The 15927-nt window shown below is 42.8% G+C and overlaps 1 protein-coding gene across 1 annotated transcript; it reads right to left on the minus strand.

The window, feature by feature from the left end:
- Positions 1 to 6281: 6281 nt before the first annotated feature.
- On the minus strand, positions 6282 to 8335 carry LOC308100446 (vitelline membrane outer layer protein 1-like). Its single transcript, XM_080449497.1, has 3 exons — positions 8158 to 8335; positions 7487 to 7605; positions 6282 to 6915 (listed from the first exon to the last, which is right to left on the minus strand). The coding sequence occupies exons 1-3, from the start codon at positions 8308 to 8310 to the stop codon at positions 6621 to 6623; spliced, it is 567 nt and encodes a 188-aa protein (XP_080305623.1). The 5' UTR covers positions 8311 to 8335; the 3' UTR covers positions 6282 to 6620.
- Positions 8336 to 15927: the final 7592 nt, after the last annotated feature.

Below are 15927 nucleotides of genomic sequence, written 5' to 3' on the forward strand. Positions count from 1 at the left end.
CAACTCAAGGATGACAGTTTTATACACGCACACAGCATAGTGTGTATTTAAGGGAGGTGATGACGCATCAATGTTGTCAGTTACTTGGAAGTCGGACATCCGACTCCGAGTCAGACATCCGACTTCAAAGTAACTAGGGCCTTTTTCTGACTATAAGTAGGGCTAGTGGTAGTGGTAGTGCTGTCTACCAACTTCATACAGTATATTGGAGTTCTCAGAGGACCATCAAAGTCACAGGTAAGGGGGGTCATTATTATGTTTGTCATTTTTTCAAAGATTTGAAAATGACCTATTGTAGGCTATTAACAGTGGTGTAAAGTAACTAAGTACATTTACTCAAGTACTGTACTTAAGTACAATTTTGAGGTATTTGTACTTTACTTGAGTATTTCCAATTTCCAATACTTTTCTCCACTACATCTCGGATCCAAATGTTGTACTTTTACTCCACTACAGTTATTTGAAAACTTTAGTTACTGGTTACTTTGTAGATTTTGATTATTATTACAAAACATACATTAACCACTTCAGTCTTATATACAGTTTGGGCCATTTGAAAATAGCCGATCTACAAGCGATGCGACGCGTTGCGACGCGTTGTGAGCTTGTAGATCTGCTATTTTCAAAAGTTTTTTTGACATTTGAAACTTGTGAAATGGGACATTCTGCATAATGAGTACTTTTACTTCTGGTAATTTAAGTACATTTTGATCACATTACTTTTGTACTTTTACTCAAGTACATTTTGAATTCCGACTTTAACTTGTAACAGAGTATTTCTACATTGCAGTATTGATACTTTTACTTAAAGAGGTGGTGCCATAGTTTTGCACTTTTTCTGTTTTTCATGTGTCTATGAGGTTGATAGAACTTCATTAAGCCCCCCGGTGGTGTTTTTATGGTGTTTTATGTCTTCTCTGACTATTTGGAGTTTCTTCCTGGAGGCTGAAACCTTGAGGGTCAAACGTGCCAATAGAGAAACAGCGCTTTAGTGACATCACAAAGCCCACACCCTCCCCCTCATTATCATAACACAACAGGTGTGGGCATGAGGAGGAGGAGGGACTAGGACAGGTGGGTGGTGCTAAGGTGGTGGAGGAGGTGCTAAGGTGAGAACCAGGTATACTTAATGCACTGGTGGGTGTGTCTACATAAAAACAACATTTTAACACTTACTGTACACTTTTTTTTTGTTGAAAAAAATCCTTACATAATAATAATACCTTATGATCAGGTTTTAGGGTTGAAAAATATCATGGCACTCCATCTTTAAGTAAAGCATTTGAGTACTTTTTCCACCTCCACTTTATATATGAAATAGACTGATATTTCTTCTCTCATGATACATTTCAGAGATGAATCCCTGTCTCTTCATCTGTTTGACACTGGGCATGTACTTCATGCACAGCCAGTCTACTCCATCAGGTATAATGTTTTACAAAATGAAAAACTGCATCATTTCATTAAGTTATATTATATTCATTGTTTAGCTGCTCAGCATTATGTTGGTCATTGCTTGCATGGATATCACAAACACTGTCAATGTCCATGGTATGGAAGGACTAATTCTCTTTCTGATGGTTTACAGGAGAACATTTGGGCAGCCCATACTTTCAAGATGCTTTTGAGAAGGCAAAGACGATTGTGGATGAAGCTTACAAGTACTCCAGAGAAGAGTGAGTTCATGAATTTACCTACTACATACAGTACAGTTCACTAAACAACTGAAGAATGCAACCCATTTATTCTGCTTCAACAGGAACAGTAATAATCAGTAAATATAGCTGCAAGCAGCAATAAGCGTTTTCGAGGGATAAGGCAGAGGCAGGAAGAGGCAGGCAGAGAGAGAGAGAGAGCGAGAGAGAGAGAGAGAGAGACAAAGAGAGGCAGTTAGAGAGAGAGGGAGGGAGGGAGGGAGGGAGAGAGAGAGAGAAAGAGAAAGAGGCAGTGAGAGGCAGTGACAGAGAGAGAGAGAGAGAGAGAGAGAGAGAGAGAGAGAGAGAGAGAGAGAGAGAGAGAGAGAGAGGGGCAGCGAGAGAGAGAGGGGCAGCGAGAGAGAGAGAGAGAGGCAGTGAGAGAGAGAGTGAGAGAGAGAGAGAGAGAGAGAGAGAGAGAGAGAGAGAGAGAGAGAGAGAGAGAGAGAGAGAGGCAGTGAGAGGCAGTGAGAGAGAGAGTGAGAGAGAGAGCGAGAGAGAGAGAGAGAGAGAAAGAGAGAGAGAGAGAGAGAGAGGCAGAAAGAGAGAGGCAGAAAGAGAGAGAGAGAGGCAGAAAGAGAGAGAAGAAGTGAACATGCATTAATTAACAAAGTCATGATTTTGGTTCAGTAAATTATATTTGGACTGGTTAAATTGGGGTTTGAACCAGGGACCTACAGACTGACAGGTAGACAGTGTACTGACTGAGCCATTGGATGGACAGAATTGGATTTCATGTGTGGTAATTTATCATACAGCATGGATTGCTTATTATATATATACAAGCTCATAACGCGTCACATTGTAGATCGGCTGTATGTGGTTACTGTAGGTGTTGTATTAATAATTAAATCTGCAAAGTAACAATAACTTAAGCTGTCATATGCTGTAATTGTAGTAGAGTAGAAGTAACACAAATGAAAAGTAAAGTAAAAGTACCTCAAAATTGTACTGTGCATTGTAATCACTTGTATAGGTACTTGAGTAATGTAAATAGTTACTTTTCAGCACCATTGAGGAGCCAATGACTGACAGGCTTGTTAAGAGCCTTCCAATCAGTCAGTTCCATAGGGCCAGAAGGGTGTGTAGCTCTCTGATGAGCATTATCAAAAACAAGCAGATGACCTTACCAATAGGTTTTTGATACAGGGGTATAAACCAGAGTGGATTGACACAGCTTCTCATCGTTTTAAGTCTATTACACAGGAGGAGTGTCTGATTCCCACTACACGCACAAGACAAAAGAATAATTTTCCCTTTTGTATCACCAGATATTCTCCTATGGGTTTGGATTTCAGAAATATTTTGCACAAACATTGGCATATCACAGATGATCCCACACTGATCCCAGACTAAAACAGGTTTTCAAAGAGCCCCCCAGGTTGGTGTTCAGTCTCCCTCCCAATTTAAGGGACCAACTTGTCCACTCCTACACACCACCTACTAACTCTTCTTTTCTATCAGACATTCCTCCTAGTAATTATACGTTTTCTAATTATGCATAATGTGGCTACACCACTAAATGCAAGTCCTTCACACATCCACACAGTGGTAAAGAAGTGACAATACGTGGAGCGATCACATGCTCTACCACCTTTGTGGTTTATCTCATCAAATGCCCGTGTGGACTAGCTTACATATAGGCAAGACTAGTAGAGCCCTCTGCACTCGTATCAGTGAACACCGGAGTAATATCAGATGTGGCGATGAGTGCAACCCTGTTGCAGCACATTTTTTGTCGACACAGCATTACTTCTTTGCGTTAGTGGGGGATAGAAAGGGTAGACAGACCCCCCGTGGTGGTGACCATAACCGTTTGCTTCTCCAACGTGAATCCTTTTATATATACCCATTACCCACTCAATACTATGTCTCCTTGTGGGCTCAATGAAGAATTTGATGTCAAGCCATTCCTGTGATTCTTCTTTCTATTTCTATCTTTCTATTTTTTTCTTTGTATATCTGTCATTTGTCACTGATTTTGTTATTTTTGTCCTCTATATTATTAAAACCTTTTGTATTGCATCTGCTGCACTTATTTTTGTTATTGGTTGTTATATTTAGGTGCTTTTATTGAAGAGTTTACTTTTAATTTTCATGTGTCCATTTAGCTGTGAATGGTAATGTATTGCACTTGAACTATACTGGCCTTATAACCACCCCGCCCTGTAATCCCCTTATTTGGAGAATTGTTCTCTTTTTTCATTGATGACGTTACCGCCCCTTGTTTTCTTTCCCAGATAAGCTCTTAGCATGGCACTATCCTACTTAGCCTGATCCTGTAGATCTGGTGGGTGTGACTGTGGTTAATTACTACTACAGCTGCCTGGCTATGATTGTGACGTTCCTCTCTTCTTGTATTTAACACGCCTCTTTCATGTAATGTGTTAGACCTGATGAAGACCCATAGTGGTCGAAACATTGTTTAAATTATTTAATAAATTTTCTACTGGGAGCTACAGTGTGTGAACTACCCTTCCTTTTCCTTCATTGTGTATTGTTGTTCAGCACCTGAAACGTTTTTTTGGGATGTGTGTGCTTCCCTCTGGACTCTATAGAGGGGGTTTACATGTACATCATGTCCAGGGGGTCTACTTGTACATCAAGCTGCCTCACGCTACAGAAACAGGAGATAGGCTCCTGCCCTATGGGCCACATGGCTTTTACAAGTACATTAAACTGTACTGTAAGAAGTTAATTTTCCCACCCGAATACTGAAGCCTCCAGCGTATGAGCCAGGTGGGCACATCTGCAGATAGGACCAACTACCCCAACTTTGGCCATTATTGTCTCCGCCAGGCCGAAAGGCATGGCGAGAGAGTATGTTTTACCCTCCGTCCGTCGGTCCGTGTGTGTCCATGTGTCCTGTCCGTGTGTTAGCAGCTAATCTCCGGCACTGTTGGCCCGGTCGCTGCGAAACTGTGCACACACACACACCCTGGATGCCAATTCAGAATTTTTCACATGGGCCTGTTATAGCGCCACCTGGAAGCCGATTTGTGCAAAACCCACTTTTTTTATATTACTCCTAGAGATTTTATCCAAACACAGTATCTCTATAGTCATGTGATCAACACGGATCTGTCCGATTTCCCATATTCCATCCTCATTGGCTAAGGTTGGCTTCCAAAATTTGCAGGATTGGTCCGTTTTGAACAATATGCCTCAAATCATGAACCCAGCTTGCGATTTCCGTGAAATTTCACAAACACATTCCCCCTAGGCCAAGGAAGAAATGCCACCCTTTTTCCCATTGGCCTGTTATAGCGCCACCAGCAGGTCTAATTTAGCAAAACACATTTTTGGAACAAAATGCCTCAAATCATGAATGCAGTGTCCAATTGCCGTGAACGACCTAAGAATAAATGGCACCCTTTTCACATTGGCCTATTATAGCGCCACCAGGAGGCCACAATAACGTACCTGACCTGGCGGAGACCTGTGCTCCGAGGAGCACTTTTTCTAGTTAACTATGATTCTTCTCCCTTCCGTCAGGGAGTATGTAGAGAGAGCGAAAATGAGCAGGATGGTCAGGAACATTGCTGCAGACTCATGTTTAAGTTGAATCGTCAGGGTTTTTATAAGGGCTGGTTGAGCTCATATCATATACTGGCCTCATCCCACATTTCATTTCACTGTGATAAGGAACCTGTATGCAGACGACATGTACACTCTTCAGAAATGTTTGTTGTGAACAATGAGGCTTTGTTTCAGACAGACAGCAGGTGCATTTTACGAAGGAAATGGGGTGTTATATTGCAACGCACTGTACTGTGTACTGTGTGTGTGCGTGTGCGTGTGCATGTGCGTGTGCGTGTGCGTGTGTGTGTGTGCGTGTGTGTGCGTGTGTGTGTGTGCAAATGAAATGCACGAGATTGCGCCACCGTGGCACCAAACTGCCACTTGTTTAGATTAAAGGGATTGTAGGCGATTCAGAGATAAACAAAGAAAAAAACTCCAGCAGTTCGTTTCCCCGACCACCAGGGGGTGACGCAGGGAGGACTTCCATAGAGTTAAGGGGACTTCTAAACGGGCCATGCCGAATGTAGGTTACTTTATTCGGATACAATTCGCGGAACTGCCCGCCCCTGCCGGTTCTCTGAATTTTTATTTTTAAATAGGCTCTTTCATGACAAATTGACCACATATATGAAGTTAAACAACTCAATTCTATCCAAACGCTATCTGAAAAGTAAATTATGTGCCTCAAAAACGAAGTTTGAGAGCGTTTTCAAACCAAAAGTAAAAAGTTCACACGGTCACGGACACGGATGCGCACGGATGCGCACATGCGTGCGTTAATTTACGGCCCGACACAAACATAAACAGTAGGGAAATACGGATTTCAGAAAGAGGACTGTGTTTCAATGCAGGAAAACACCCCAGCATCATTATATAGCTGATAGAGGGTTGATAGAGGGGGGAAAATGCAAAATATATATATAGAGATATTTTTCAAATTTAGGCTTAATGTTGCCAACAATCCCTTTAAGGGCCGCTAAAATATCTACACATTCTAATTAATAAACGTTTAATGCATGTTCTAACAAATCCTTGTCATACATCAAAGAAACATAATTACAAATATTTGCCTTTTGAATGCCATTTAATTTAATAATTGAAACATTTAGTTTCAAATGATTTGTATGTAAGAGAAAAAGAGGGGAAAATGCATTTACAAATGTGTTACTACACATGAACACCATTCAATGCTCAACAGATCATCTAAAATGTTGAAAATGTGCTATAACATTTGTTAATGTTGAATCAATAGCTGAGTAAATGTTTATGATTGGTTTTTAATTAATTGTTATATATTGTACAGAGTTAGCCAAGGAAAGATTGCCCTATAGGCGTCTGTATCAATATACCACAGACAGTGAGAGAGTGACAGAGTTTGACAGTGAGGGCAGATCATTATCTCCTTTAAGAACAGCAATGAAATTGCACATCGTTTAGTGCAGTGTCATCACCATCTTGCTTCCCCTCCACGCTTGTCCTGATGCCACAGATTCCTGTGCTGCAAGTGGAGCTCCAGCTCCCCCAGTGACCCCAGCTGAGGCCAGAAGAGCCATGGAGAACGTAGCCGTTGTCGCACTTGAAGTTGACGTCATTGACTGCCGTGTCATCCCCGGAACCCTGGCTAGACTCCACATTCAGCTGGAAAGCTACCAGCTTACCTCTGTTGTGGCACCGGCGGTCAGACCGCCAGTTTCCCCAGCTAGGAGAAAAGAAAAAAGGGGGGGGGGGAAACATAGGAACCCTTTTATTCATTGTTAATGTGTATAAAATATACTGAAACAAACAATAGAATGGCAACATTTTTGTCCTGAAACTTTAAGAAAATTGAAGTGGTAAAGGGACACAAGAACCTTGCATCACCAGGCTTTCCACCACCGAGGAAAGCCTGGTATTCATTCTAAAACTGAGCCGTGTGAATGTCGCATTGTTTTTGTTCCCCACAAAATCAATTAGTTTAGTCTCGCTAGTCGTGCTACGAGTTAGAATAAAAGATGGATATACCAAAGGATTATTATAAGATAAGAAACAAAACAATTATACCAAACTAAACACATTTTAAACTATAGGGGAATCATTTTGGAGGTGCACAGCGCGTTTGATTCCGGTCGTGGGTTCCGGCCGCCTGATGCCATAAAGTTATTTCCGCTCCAGACCGGATCAGAAAAACGAAAATGGTATTGATCCCAGGCTACAGACACAATAGACTCGGTACCCATGAGTTGTTTTTGACACAAAGCCTTGTGGTGGTATGAGGTGATTATTATACTTACTATCCGGAATGTGATGTCACGAAACCTGTATCAACGGTACTGAAATCAGTCCTCCTCATACATAGCAGTTTGATGCCATTCACTGCTGTGTCATCACCTCTGCCCTGTCTGCCCTCCACCTGTGAGAGACATGCAGACCGAGAAGAGCATAGAAACAGTGGTTCTCAAACTTTTTTCATGTCAAGGACCCCAATTATTATGTATTTGGCCCCCATCTGAAAAAGATTTTGTGCCAGGGACCGAAATACAAGATTTGTGTTGTTAAAATGTTACAAAAATATATTTTTTCAACAAAAAATAATAAATAGTAGATCCAACTATTTACCCATTGCTTCCCTGCTTGGTAGTTGGCACTCAGTATCAAAGGTTGGATTGGGGGTAAGTCCCATTCTGTGTCATTATGTGTATAACAATATCATAAGTGTCCTGTTCTTCCAGAAATAAGTTTAATAAGTAATACTGCTCCAATGCAACGCTGCCGGTGTTATCTACCCGGAAATACATGTTGGTTGTTTGGTTGTGGTGATGTCATGATGATTCGGCTATGGATATTCTTCTTATCAGTGAGGGGGAAACATTTAGCATTCAGTAGCAAAATACTGAAACAAAAAGAGTGTGCAATGGAATACAGTAGTACATTAAACTGTAATGTAAGAAGTACATTTTCTCACCCGAATGCTGAAGCCTCCAGCGTATGTGCCACGTGGGCAAAACTCCCAATAGGACCAAGTACCCCAATGTTGTCCATTATAGACCGAAATTGTTCCCCCTTCCGTCAGGGAGTTTGTAGAGAGAGCGAAAACGAGCAGGAGGGTCAGGAACATTGCTGCAGACTCATGTTTAAGTTGAAATCGTCTCGGTTTTTATAATGGCTGGCTGGGCTCATGTAGCCTGGTAAACCCTCCCTCCGGAAATCTAATTTCCATTTGATTTCAGGAGTGAGTCTGGCATGATCGCCCATTGTGCAATGTTGGCTGTGGGCTGGAGTTGGGCGGGAGTAATACCGTTGACTGACAACCCCTTCAGCCAATGATCGTTGTTCCCCTTCAGCCAATTGCAGTGCATTTTGACCACCTCCAGACTAATAGTCCATGGGCCAGACCAGAAGTCAGGGACACGAAAGGTGGCAAAATCTCTTTGGCGCCATTTTGTTTGTAGGGTCCATATAAGTACTTTGAAACATGATAGCCTTTTCAAATGAGTAGCTTTAATACTTTTTAGGATATTCATTTTTTTGCCATTATCTCCCCACATTATCTGCACAGTAGTCCTGTATCTGGCCTATAGACCCGTTCGCAATTTGGTGGTAGGAGAATTTCTCACTTGAACAATGGGTACCTAGACATGAAAAAACACAGAGGTGCTCGTCCGCCATAGTGCCACGAATGGCGCAATGGCCAAATCAAATATGGCTGCCATCGGCTATGATGAAAATCCAACTTCTTTGTTTCTGAGTGTATATGTCACAGTACGTTTGGAGAACCAGTACGATTGAAGACAGAGCGCTCGTTTTTAGGCACGGGGCTCCTTCGGGGCGAGGCGGGGCTTTTCGAGACAGGGTTTATTAGCGAGGCTCGCGAGGAGGAGGAGGAGGACGGCGCTGCGAGGCGGGGGGTTATTACGCGAGGCTCGCGAGGAAGAGGAGCCTCCTCCTCCTCCTCCTCCTCGCGTTTTAAACCGTCCCGTCCTCTCCTTCTCTCCTTCTCCTCCTCCTCCGAGGAGGAGAAGGAGAGCGCGGAGAGGCGGGGCTTTGATGCGCCGACGGAGACCTGTCTTTTGTTGTTCCCCCCCACATAGCAACCAGGAAGCTACGCTAGGGGAACCATAATATCTATGAGGGGAACGCTGAACACGCGTTCACACGCACGGCGCGCCGACTTAGTGGAGCTTGAGGCCGAGGAAGCGCGCCCTCGCGCCTCCAGGCGCGAGTGCCCGCGGTGACCGGCCGACGCTCCACTAGTCGACTCAGCGCCGTTTGATTTGTAAACCGATAGGGACAGAATAGTTCTTTTCATGGATCACTGTGTGTGTGTGTGTGTGTGTGTGTGTGTGTGTGTGTGTGTGTGTGTGTGTGTGTGTGTGTGTGTGTGTGTGTGTGTGTGTGTGTGTGTCAGGGAGAAAGTAAAACAAAAGCCAGAACACAATAAAAGTATCTAAACAGTCCTGCTTTCAATAAACCAAAAAAAGCATGAGCGCGTGCGCGTGTGTGTGCGCGTGTGTGTTTGTGTGTGTGTGACTGTGTGTGTGTGTGTGTGTGTGTGTGTGGCCATATACAGTATGTTTGTGCACAAGCCTGGCTTGTGGCTCCCTCTAGTGCTGGGTGGGTGGTAAAAACGAGCGCGCATTCTTCAATCGTACTGGTTCTCCAATCATACTGTAACATTTATACACATGCAATACCACCATTTTGACTAATTGTGGGGTGGGGAATTCATTTCTGATATTGTTATGACCACTTTGGGTGATGTTGACTTTGAAAGGTCCTTGGCCATAACTTGGCCATTGTTAGGACTAAAAACAGGTGCAATAAGACTAATTCAACTAATTCTGACATTTATAATTCCTTTCTGATATTGTTTTGACCATTAAGGAGCATCTTGTCATTGAAATATCAAAGTCAATGTAATTTTTCAATAACTCAGTTACTCAATAATTGTGTTCTTCACAATCGCTTTCATTGTATTTTTTTTCAATAATGATTTGTTTTATTTATAACAAAAGACATACACATGAGACATGGTCAGGTAGGTTATTATGGCCTCCTGGTAGCTCTATAACAGGCCAATGTGAAAAGGAGGGCATTTCTTCCTTGGCAAAGTAGGAATCTACGCAGAAAATTTAATGGAAATCGCATGCTGCGTTCAGGATTTGAGGCATTTTGTTCAAAACGAACCAATCCTGCAAACTTTGGCAGGTGTGTGTTTATGACGAGGAGCACCCACGGGATCGGTGTCAAATCAAAATTCTTTATTAATGTCCCAAAAGGGAAAATAGGTTTACAACAGGAGTTAGCAAAACATATTACATACATTAAACATATCTCTCGCTGCCGGTCGCAGCGTGCGCATGCTGTGTCTACGACATCATGTGTGTGTGTTGTGCCTTGGGACATTTAGCTATGCACACTTCTCTGGGGCATGACTAAAAAGAACAGGAGCACTCAAAAAATGTAAAGGAGAGGATAAAAAGTTAATACACAGATTATTATATAAAGCGCGAGAACTGAACCCGATCACTCCCTGATGAAGACCATGACACTTGTGTGACGGCATAAAGTCCACCTACCACACAGATGGACTTTTGGTCAAATTGACCTTTTTTTCCTGTGTTATCATTGGCCACTGTCTCCCCTCGGGGCTCCACACGTCCTAACACCTTCTTCCACGCAGCGGGGTATACTACGCTTCATTTGGCTTAGAGACAGAAAACTAAATCTGATATATAACTTAAGTTACACGTATTAACTTTTCAAAAAAATACAAACATATACCACACACTGTAGGTCTACATTAGTAGTCACTACAACACTCACTTCTACTGTACAGTATGTCACAGGAGCAATCCATATGAATTCAACAGTTAAAGCATTATTCCTTTTCACATTGGCAAAGTAATCACTGAAAATCATTATTCAATATACCAACAGTCACACAAAAGTTCTACATCCAGTCCAGTGCTTTTCTATTCCGTACATACAACATACCATCATGTCAACAAAATGTTTCCCTCAATACAACAGTCACAACAGGACTCCTAAAATAATGCTATACTATGGTATTATGAATTATGGCATCTGTCTACCTAACATGCTATCTAAATTACATTTTAGCCTTTGCATAATCCTGCAAGGTCGTCAAGGCTAGGGCAAGTGCTACGGGCTTTTTAGACAAGTATACGTACAACCCATACAGTAGACAGATCCTGTCATGCCCCAGAGAAGTGTACAAACTGTACATAGTTAATACAAGTAAGACGCGCGAACGCTGGAGGCGAACGCAGATTCGCCTCGATCTCCAGGCTTTTATTGCTTAGTTTTGCTAAAAAATAAAAGCCTGGCCCAGCGGGTCGGTGTACTCGGAGGTGGAAAGACTGCTCGAAAATTGTGTGTGTGTGTGTGTGTGTGTGTGTGTGTGTGTGTGTGTGTGTGTGTGTGTGTGTGTGTGTGTGTGTGTGTGTGTGTGTGTGTGTGTGTGTGTGTGTGTGTGTGTGTGTGTGTGTGTGTGTGTGTGTGTGTGTGGCAGGCTGTGTCTGCTGCACTCTGGCGCTGCACTCTGGCGCCCTCTACTAGGTAGTGCATGAACACAGACACACCGACACACCGACACACACACACACACACACACACACACACTCACAAGCCGAGCAGAGCTTCATAGTAGGCTCCACTTGGGCGGAGGCCTCCTTCCGCGTTCGCAATCACAAGGTACAACACACACCTGAGGTCATACGCGCCGATGCTGTGGGTGCTGCTTGTCATAAAAACACACCTGAGGTGGTGATCAGGGGTGCACTGGGCGCTTCGCGTGACACCACGGCGTTCCGCCAGTTTTCTGAACAAACATAATTGCTACCAGTGGTGTAAAGTAACTAAGTACATTTACTCAAGTACTGTACTTAAATACACTTTTGAGGATTTTTTTACTTTACTGGAGTATTTCCAATTTGCAGTACTTTTACTTCTACTCTACATCTCAGGGGAGAATGTTGTACTTTTACTCTACTACAAGTTGTTTGAAAACTTGAGTTACAAGTTACTTTGTAGATTTTGATTATTATTACAAAACTGATTATGATGATGATAATGATGACGATGACGAATACTGAATAATTGATATTGGTATGACAGTTATGATGATGTTCATTGATTAAAGTGAATGAAAGAGAGAAAATTATTTCGTTTTTTTCCTCTGTATGATATGTCCTCTATTAAAGAAAAGTGGCGCGCTTTCTTCATTATTTGAATATATGGTTGCTGTCTTTGAAGACTGATAACTGTGACTAAGCTACCACTTGGGGAAGGCTATCATGATTAAATATAATCTTGGGATATAGACCTATTCAAAAATACAAAACTAGAATTTGCAAAAGTTGCACTTGAGTGACCCCGATTAGTGAAAATGCTGTTCACATCGTATCACAACGTGAGGTGTTGTGAGATTGTAGTCATGCCATTTGCTGAATGTTCGCCCCAGAATAGGCATGCTAGGGTTCATGTGGTTAAATAAGTGAATGAAAGAGATTGAATAATGTTTTTTTCCCCTCTGTATGACATGTTCTATTCAAAAAAAGTTAGAGAATTGTTTCATTCTTTGGAACTATGGTTGGTGTCATTGAAGGCTGATAACTGGGACTAAGCTACTACTTGGGAAGGGCTATCATGTTGAAATATTATCTAGATATATAGACCTTTTCAAAATACCAAACTAGAGTTTGCCACCTTGAGTGTCCCTGATTAGTGAAAATTCTGGCCTGGGCCCATGGACTAATACCATCATGTCAACAAAATGTTTCCCTCAATACAACAGTCACAACAGGACTCCTAAAATAATGCTATACTATGGTATTATGAAAACATGGCATCTGTCTACCTAACATGCTATCTAAATTACATTTTAGCCTTTGCATAATCCTGCAAGGTCGTCAAGGCTAGGGCAAGTGCTGCGGGCTTTTTAGACAAGTATACGTACAACCCATACAAACAGATCCCGTCATGCCCCAGAGAAGTGTACAAACTGTACATAGTTAATATCACAAGGTACAACACACTGGTCCAGGTCTGGGCTTTTATCCCTACACTGGCCTTTAAAGACAGACCTTTTAGCTCATTCATTCATTTTGATCATCTGTTCTGCTGGTTACAGACAGTGTAGTGTAAATCTGGCATGAACCATGCCATATACTTAGGAAGTCCATATACTAGAAAGGTCATGGAATTGCATATTCTGTGTGTGTGTGTGTGTGTGTGTGTGTGTGTGTGTGTGTGTGTGTGTGCGTGCGTGCGTGCGTGCGTGCGTGCGTGCGTGCGTGCGTGCGTGCGTGCGTGCGTGCGTGCGTGCGTGCGTGCGTGCGTGCGTGCGTGCGTGCGTGCGTGTGTATATACATTTATACATAAATACATATATACATATATACTGTATATATATGGGTATCGAAAGGTTCCCATTCAATTCCCGGCTCCCTGGATAGTGCCAAAGTGTCCCTGAGCAAGACAATGACTGAACCCCTAATTACTCCAAATGAGCTGTGTGAATGTGCGTGTGAGTGTACAGTATTGCGCTTTTGAGAAAAGTGTTATATAAATGCAAACTGTTGTGCTTCTTAACACATCACCTCCTTCACATGGCAAACCTTACATGTGTGTCTATTGGAGAGGATCCAATCAACACAACTAGAGTCAACACCAAAGTTGTTTACAGAGTTCATCCACAGACAGGCGGGGTTGAATGGTGTTGAAAGATGATGAGAGATCTACAAACAGCTTGGCACGATTTTGAATAAAAGATCACGCAAGGTGACAGTAGCGTCCTGTACACCCTGCCACTCCTTTATGCAAACAGAACATGAACATGTCGTATATTGGACCTTATTACTTGTATATTATGGTGACCCCCACACACACAAATGTACCCGCCTGTTTTGAAAGAGTGAGCTACCTACAGTATATAGGCTGACTAAAATAGTGACTCAGTACTGTGCCCACTCCCCAGCCGAAGGGCTGCGAGGAGAGGGCTCCCTGGTTCTCATGCTGTTGTACTTGTTGATGAATAAACCTAATGCTGTGATCCAAACGAGTCCGGACGTCTTCTACACTTTATTCCAAGCAGCTAGGCCTGGTAACCCACAGTCTAGTATAGATACGACAAACAAATAAGGATCTTTTGAAACAATAAATTCAGGGGGCTTATTTATCAAGTATCAGAGTAGGACTGCTGATCTACAACCTTATCATTACTCTTTATGAGATGTAAAACAGGTCACAGGTCAACGCAACACTATGCAGACATTGGTCCAGGTCTGGGCTTTTATCCCTAGACTGGCCTTTAAAGACAGACCTTTTATCTCATTCATTCATTTTGATCATCAGTTCTGCTGGTTACAGACAGTGTAGTGTAAATCTGGCATGAACCATGCCTATATATATATATATATATATATATATGGGTATCGAAAGGTTCCCATTCAATTCCCAGCTCCCTCTGGGATATTGCCAAAGTGTCCTTGAGCAAGACAATGACTGAACCCCTAATTACTCCCAATGAGCTGTGTGAATGTGCGTGTGAGTGTACAGTATTGCGCTTTTGAGAAAAGTGTTATATAAATGCAAACTGTTGTGCTTCTTAACACATCACCTCCTTCACATGGCAAACCTTACTCTGTGTCTATTGGAGAGGATCCAATCAACATAACTAGAGTCAACACCAAAGTTGTTTACAGAGTTCATCCACAAACCGGCGGGGTTGAATGGTGTTGAAAGATGATGAGAAATCTACAAACAGCTTGGCATGATTTTGAATAAAAGATCACGCAAGGTGACAGTAGCGTCCTGTATACCCTGCCACTCCTTTATGCAAACAGAACATGAACAAATAAGGATCCTTTGAAACAATAAATTCAGGGGGCTTATTTATCAAGTGTCAGAGTAGGACTGCTGATCTACAACCTTATCATTACTTTATGAGAAAACCAGCAAATCGAACCCTGGAGTTGTGTGCCATGTACGCAGCCTGCTGGCCTGGCATGGCGGTATGAGGGCGGGGCTTATACATTCCTGTGACATAATACAGGCTGAAGGGCTGGATGTACAGGAACCGCTTACTTACAAGTATATATATATATATATATAGTGTGTGTGTGTGTGTGTGTGTGTGTGTGTGTGTGTGTGTGTGTGTGTGTGTGTGTGAATATATATACATATATATGAGCTAATCAAGCTCACAATGCGTCGCATGCGATGCATTTTGTGCCAGAAGTGAGCTTTGTAGATCGGCTATTTTCGACAAATGTTCTCCCTAGAACAGGGACGATATGTCTCATGTGGTAATAGGATGTTTACACTGTACTGTAAATATCATTATATGGGCCTCTTTAGCCACTGTGACTGACAACCCTGGGCTTGTCTGGTTGTCTCGTTGTCTAATTTGGTGTCTGTGTTCCAGAGGTTTCATCAGTGGAGATCTGGCCCATCTGGATTTCCCTCTATATAAAAGGCTGCAGGGCCAGTCTCACATGCACGCACGCACGCACGGACGCACGCACGCACACACGCACGCACGCACGCACGCACGCACGCACGCACGCACGCACGCACGCACGCACGCACGCACGCACGCACGCACGCACGCACGCACGCACGCACGCACGCACGCACGCACGCACACACACACACACACACACACACACACACACACACATACACACACACACACACACACACACACACA

This window comes from Gymnoscopelus braueri (genome assembly GCF_963280865.1).
Source record: "Gymnoscopelus braueri genome assembly, chromosome: 14".
Lineage (NCBI taxonomy): Eukaryota > Metazoa > Chordata > Actinopteri > Myctophiformes > Myctophidae > Gymnoscopelus > Gymnoscopelus braueri.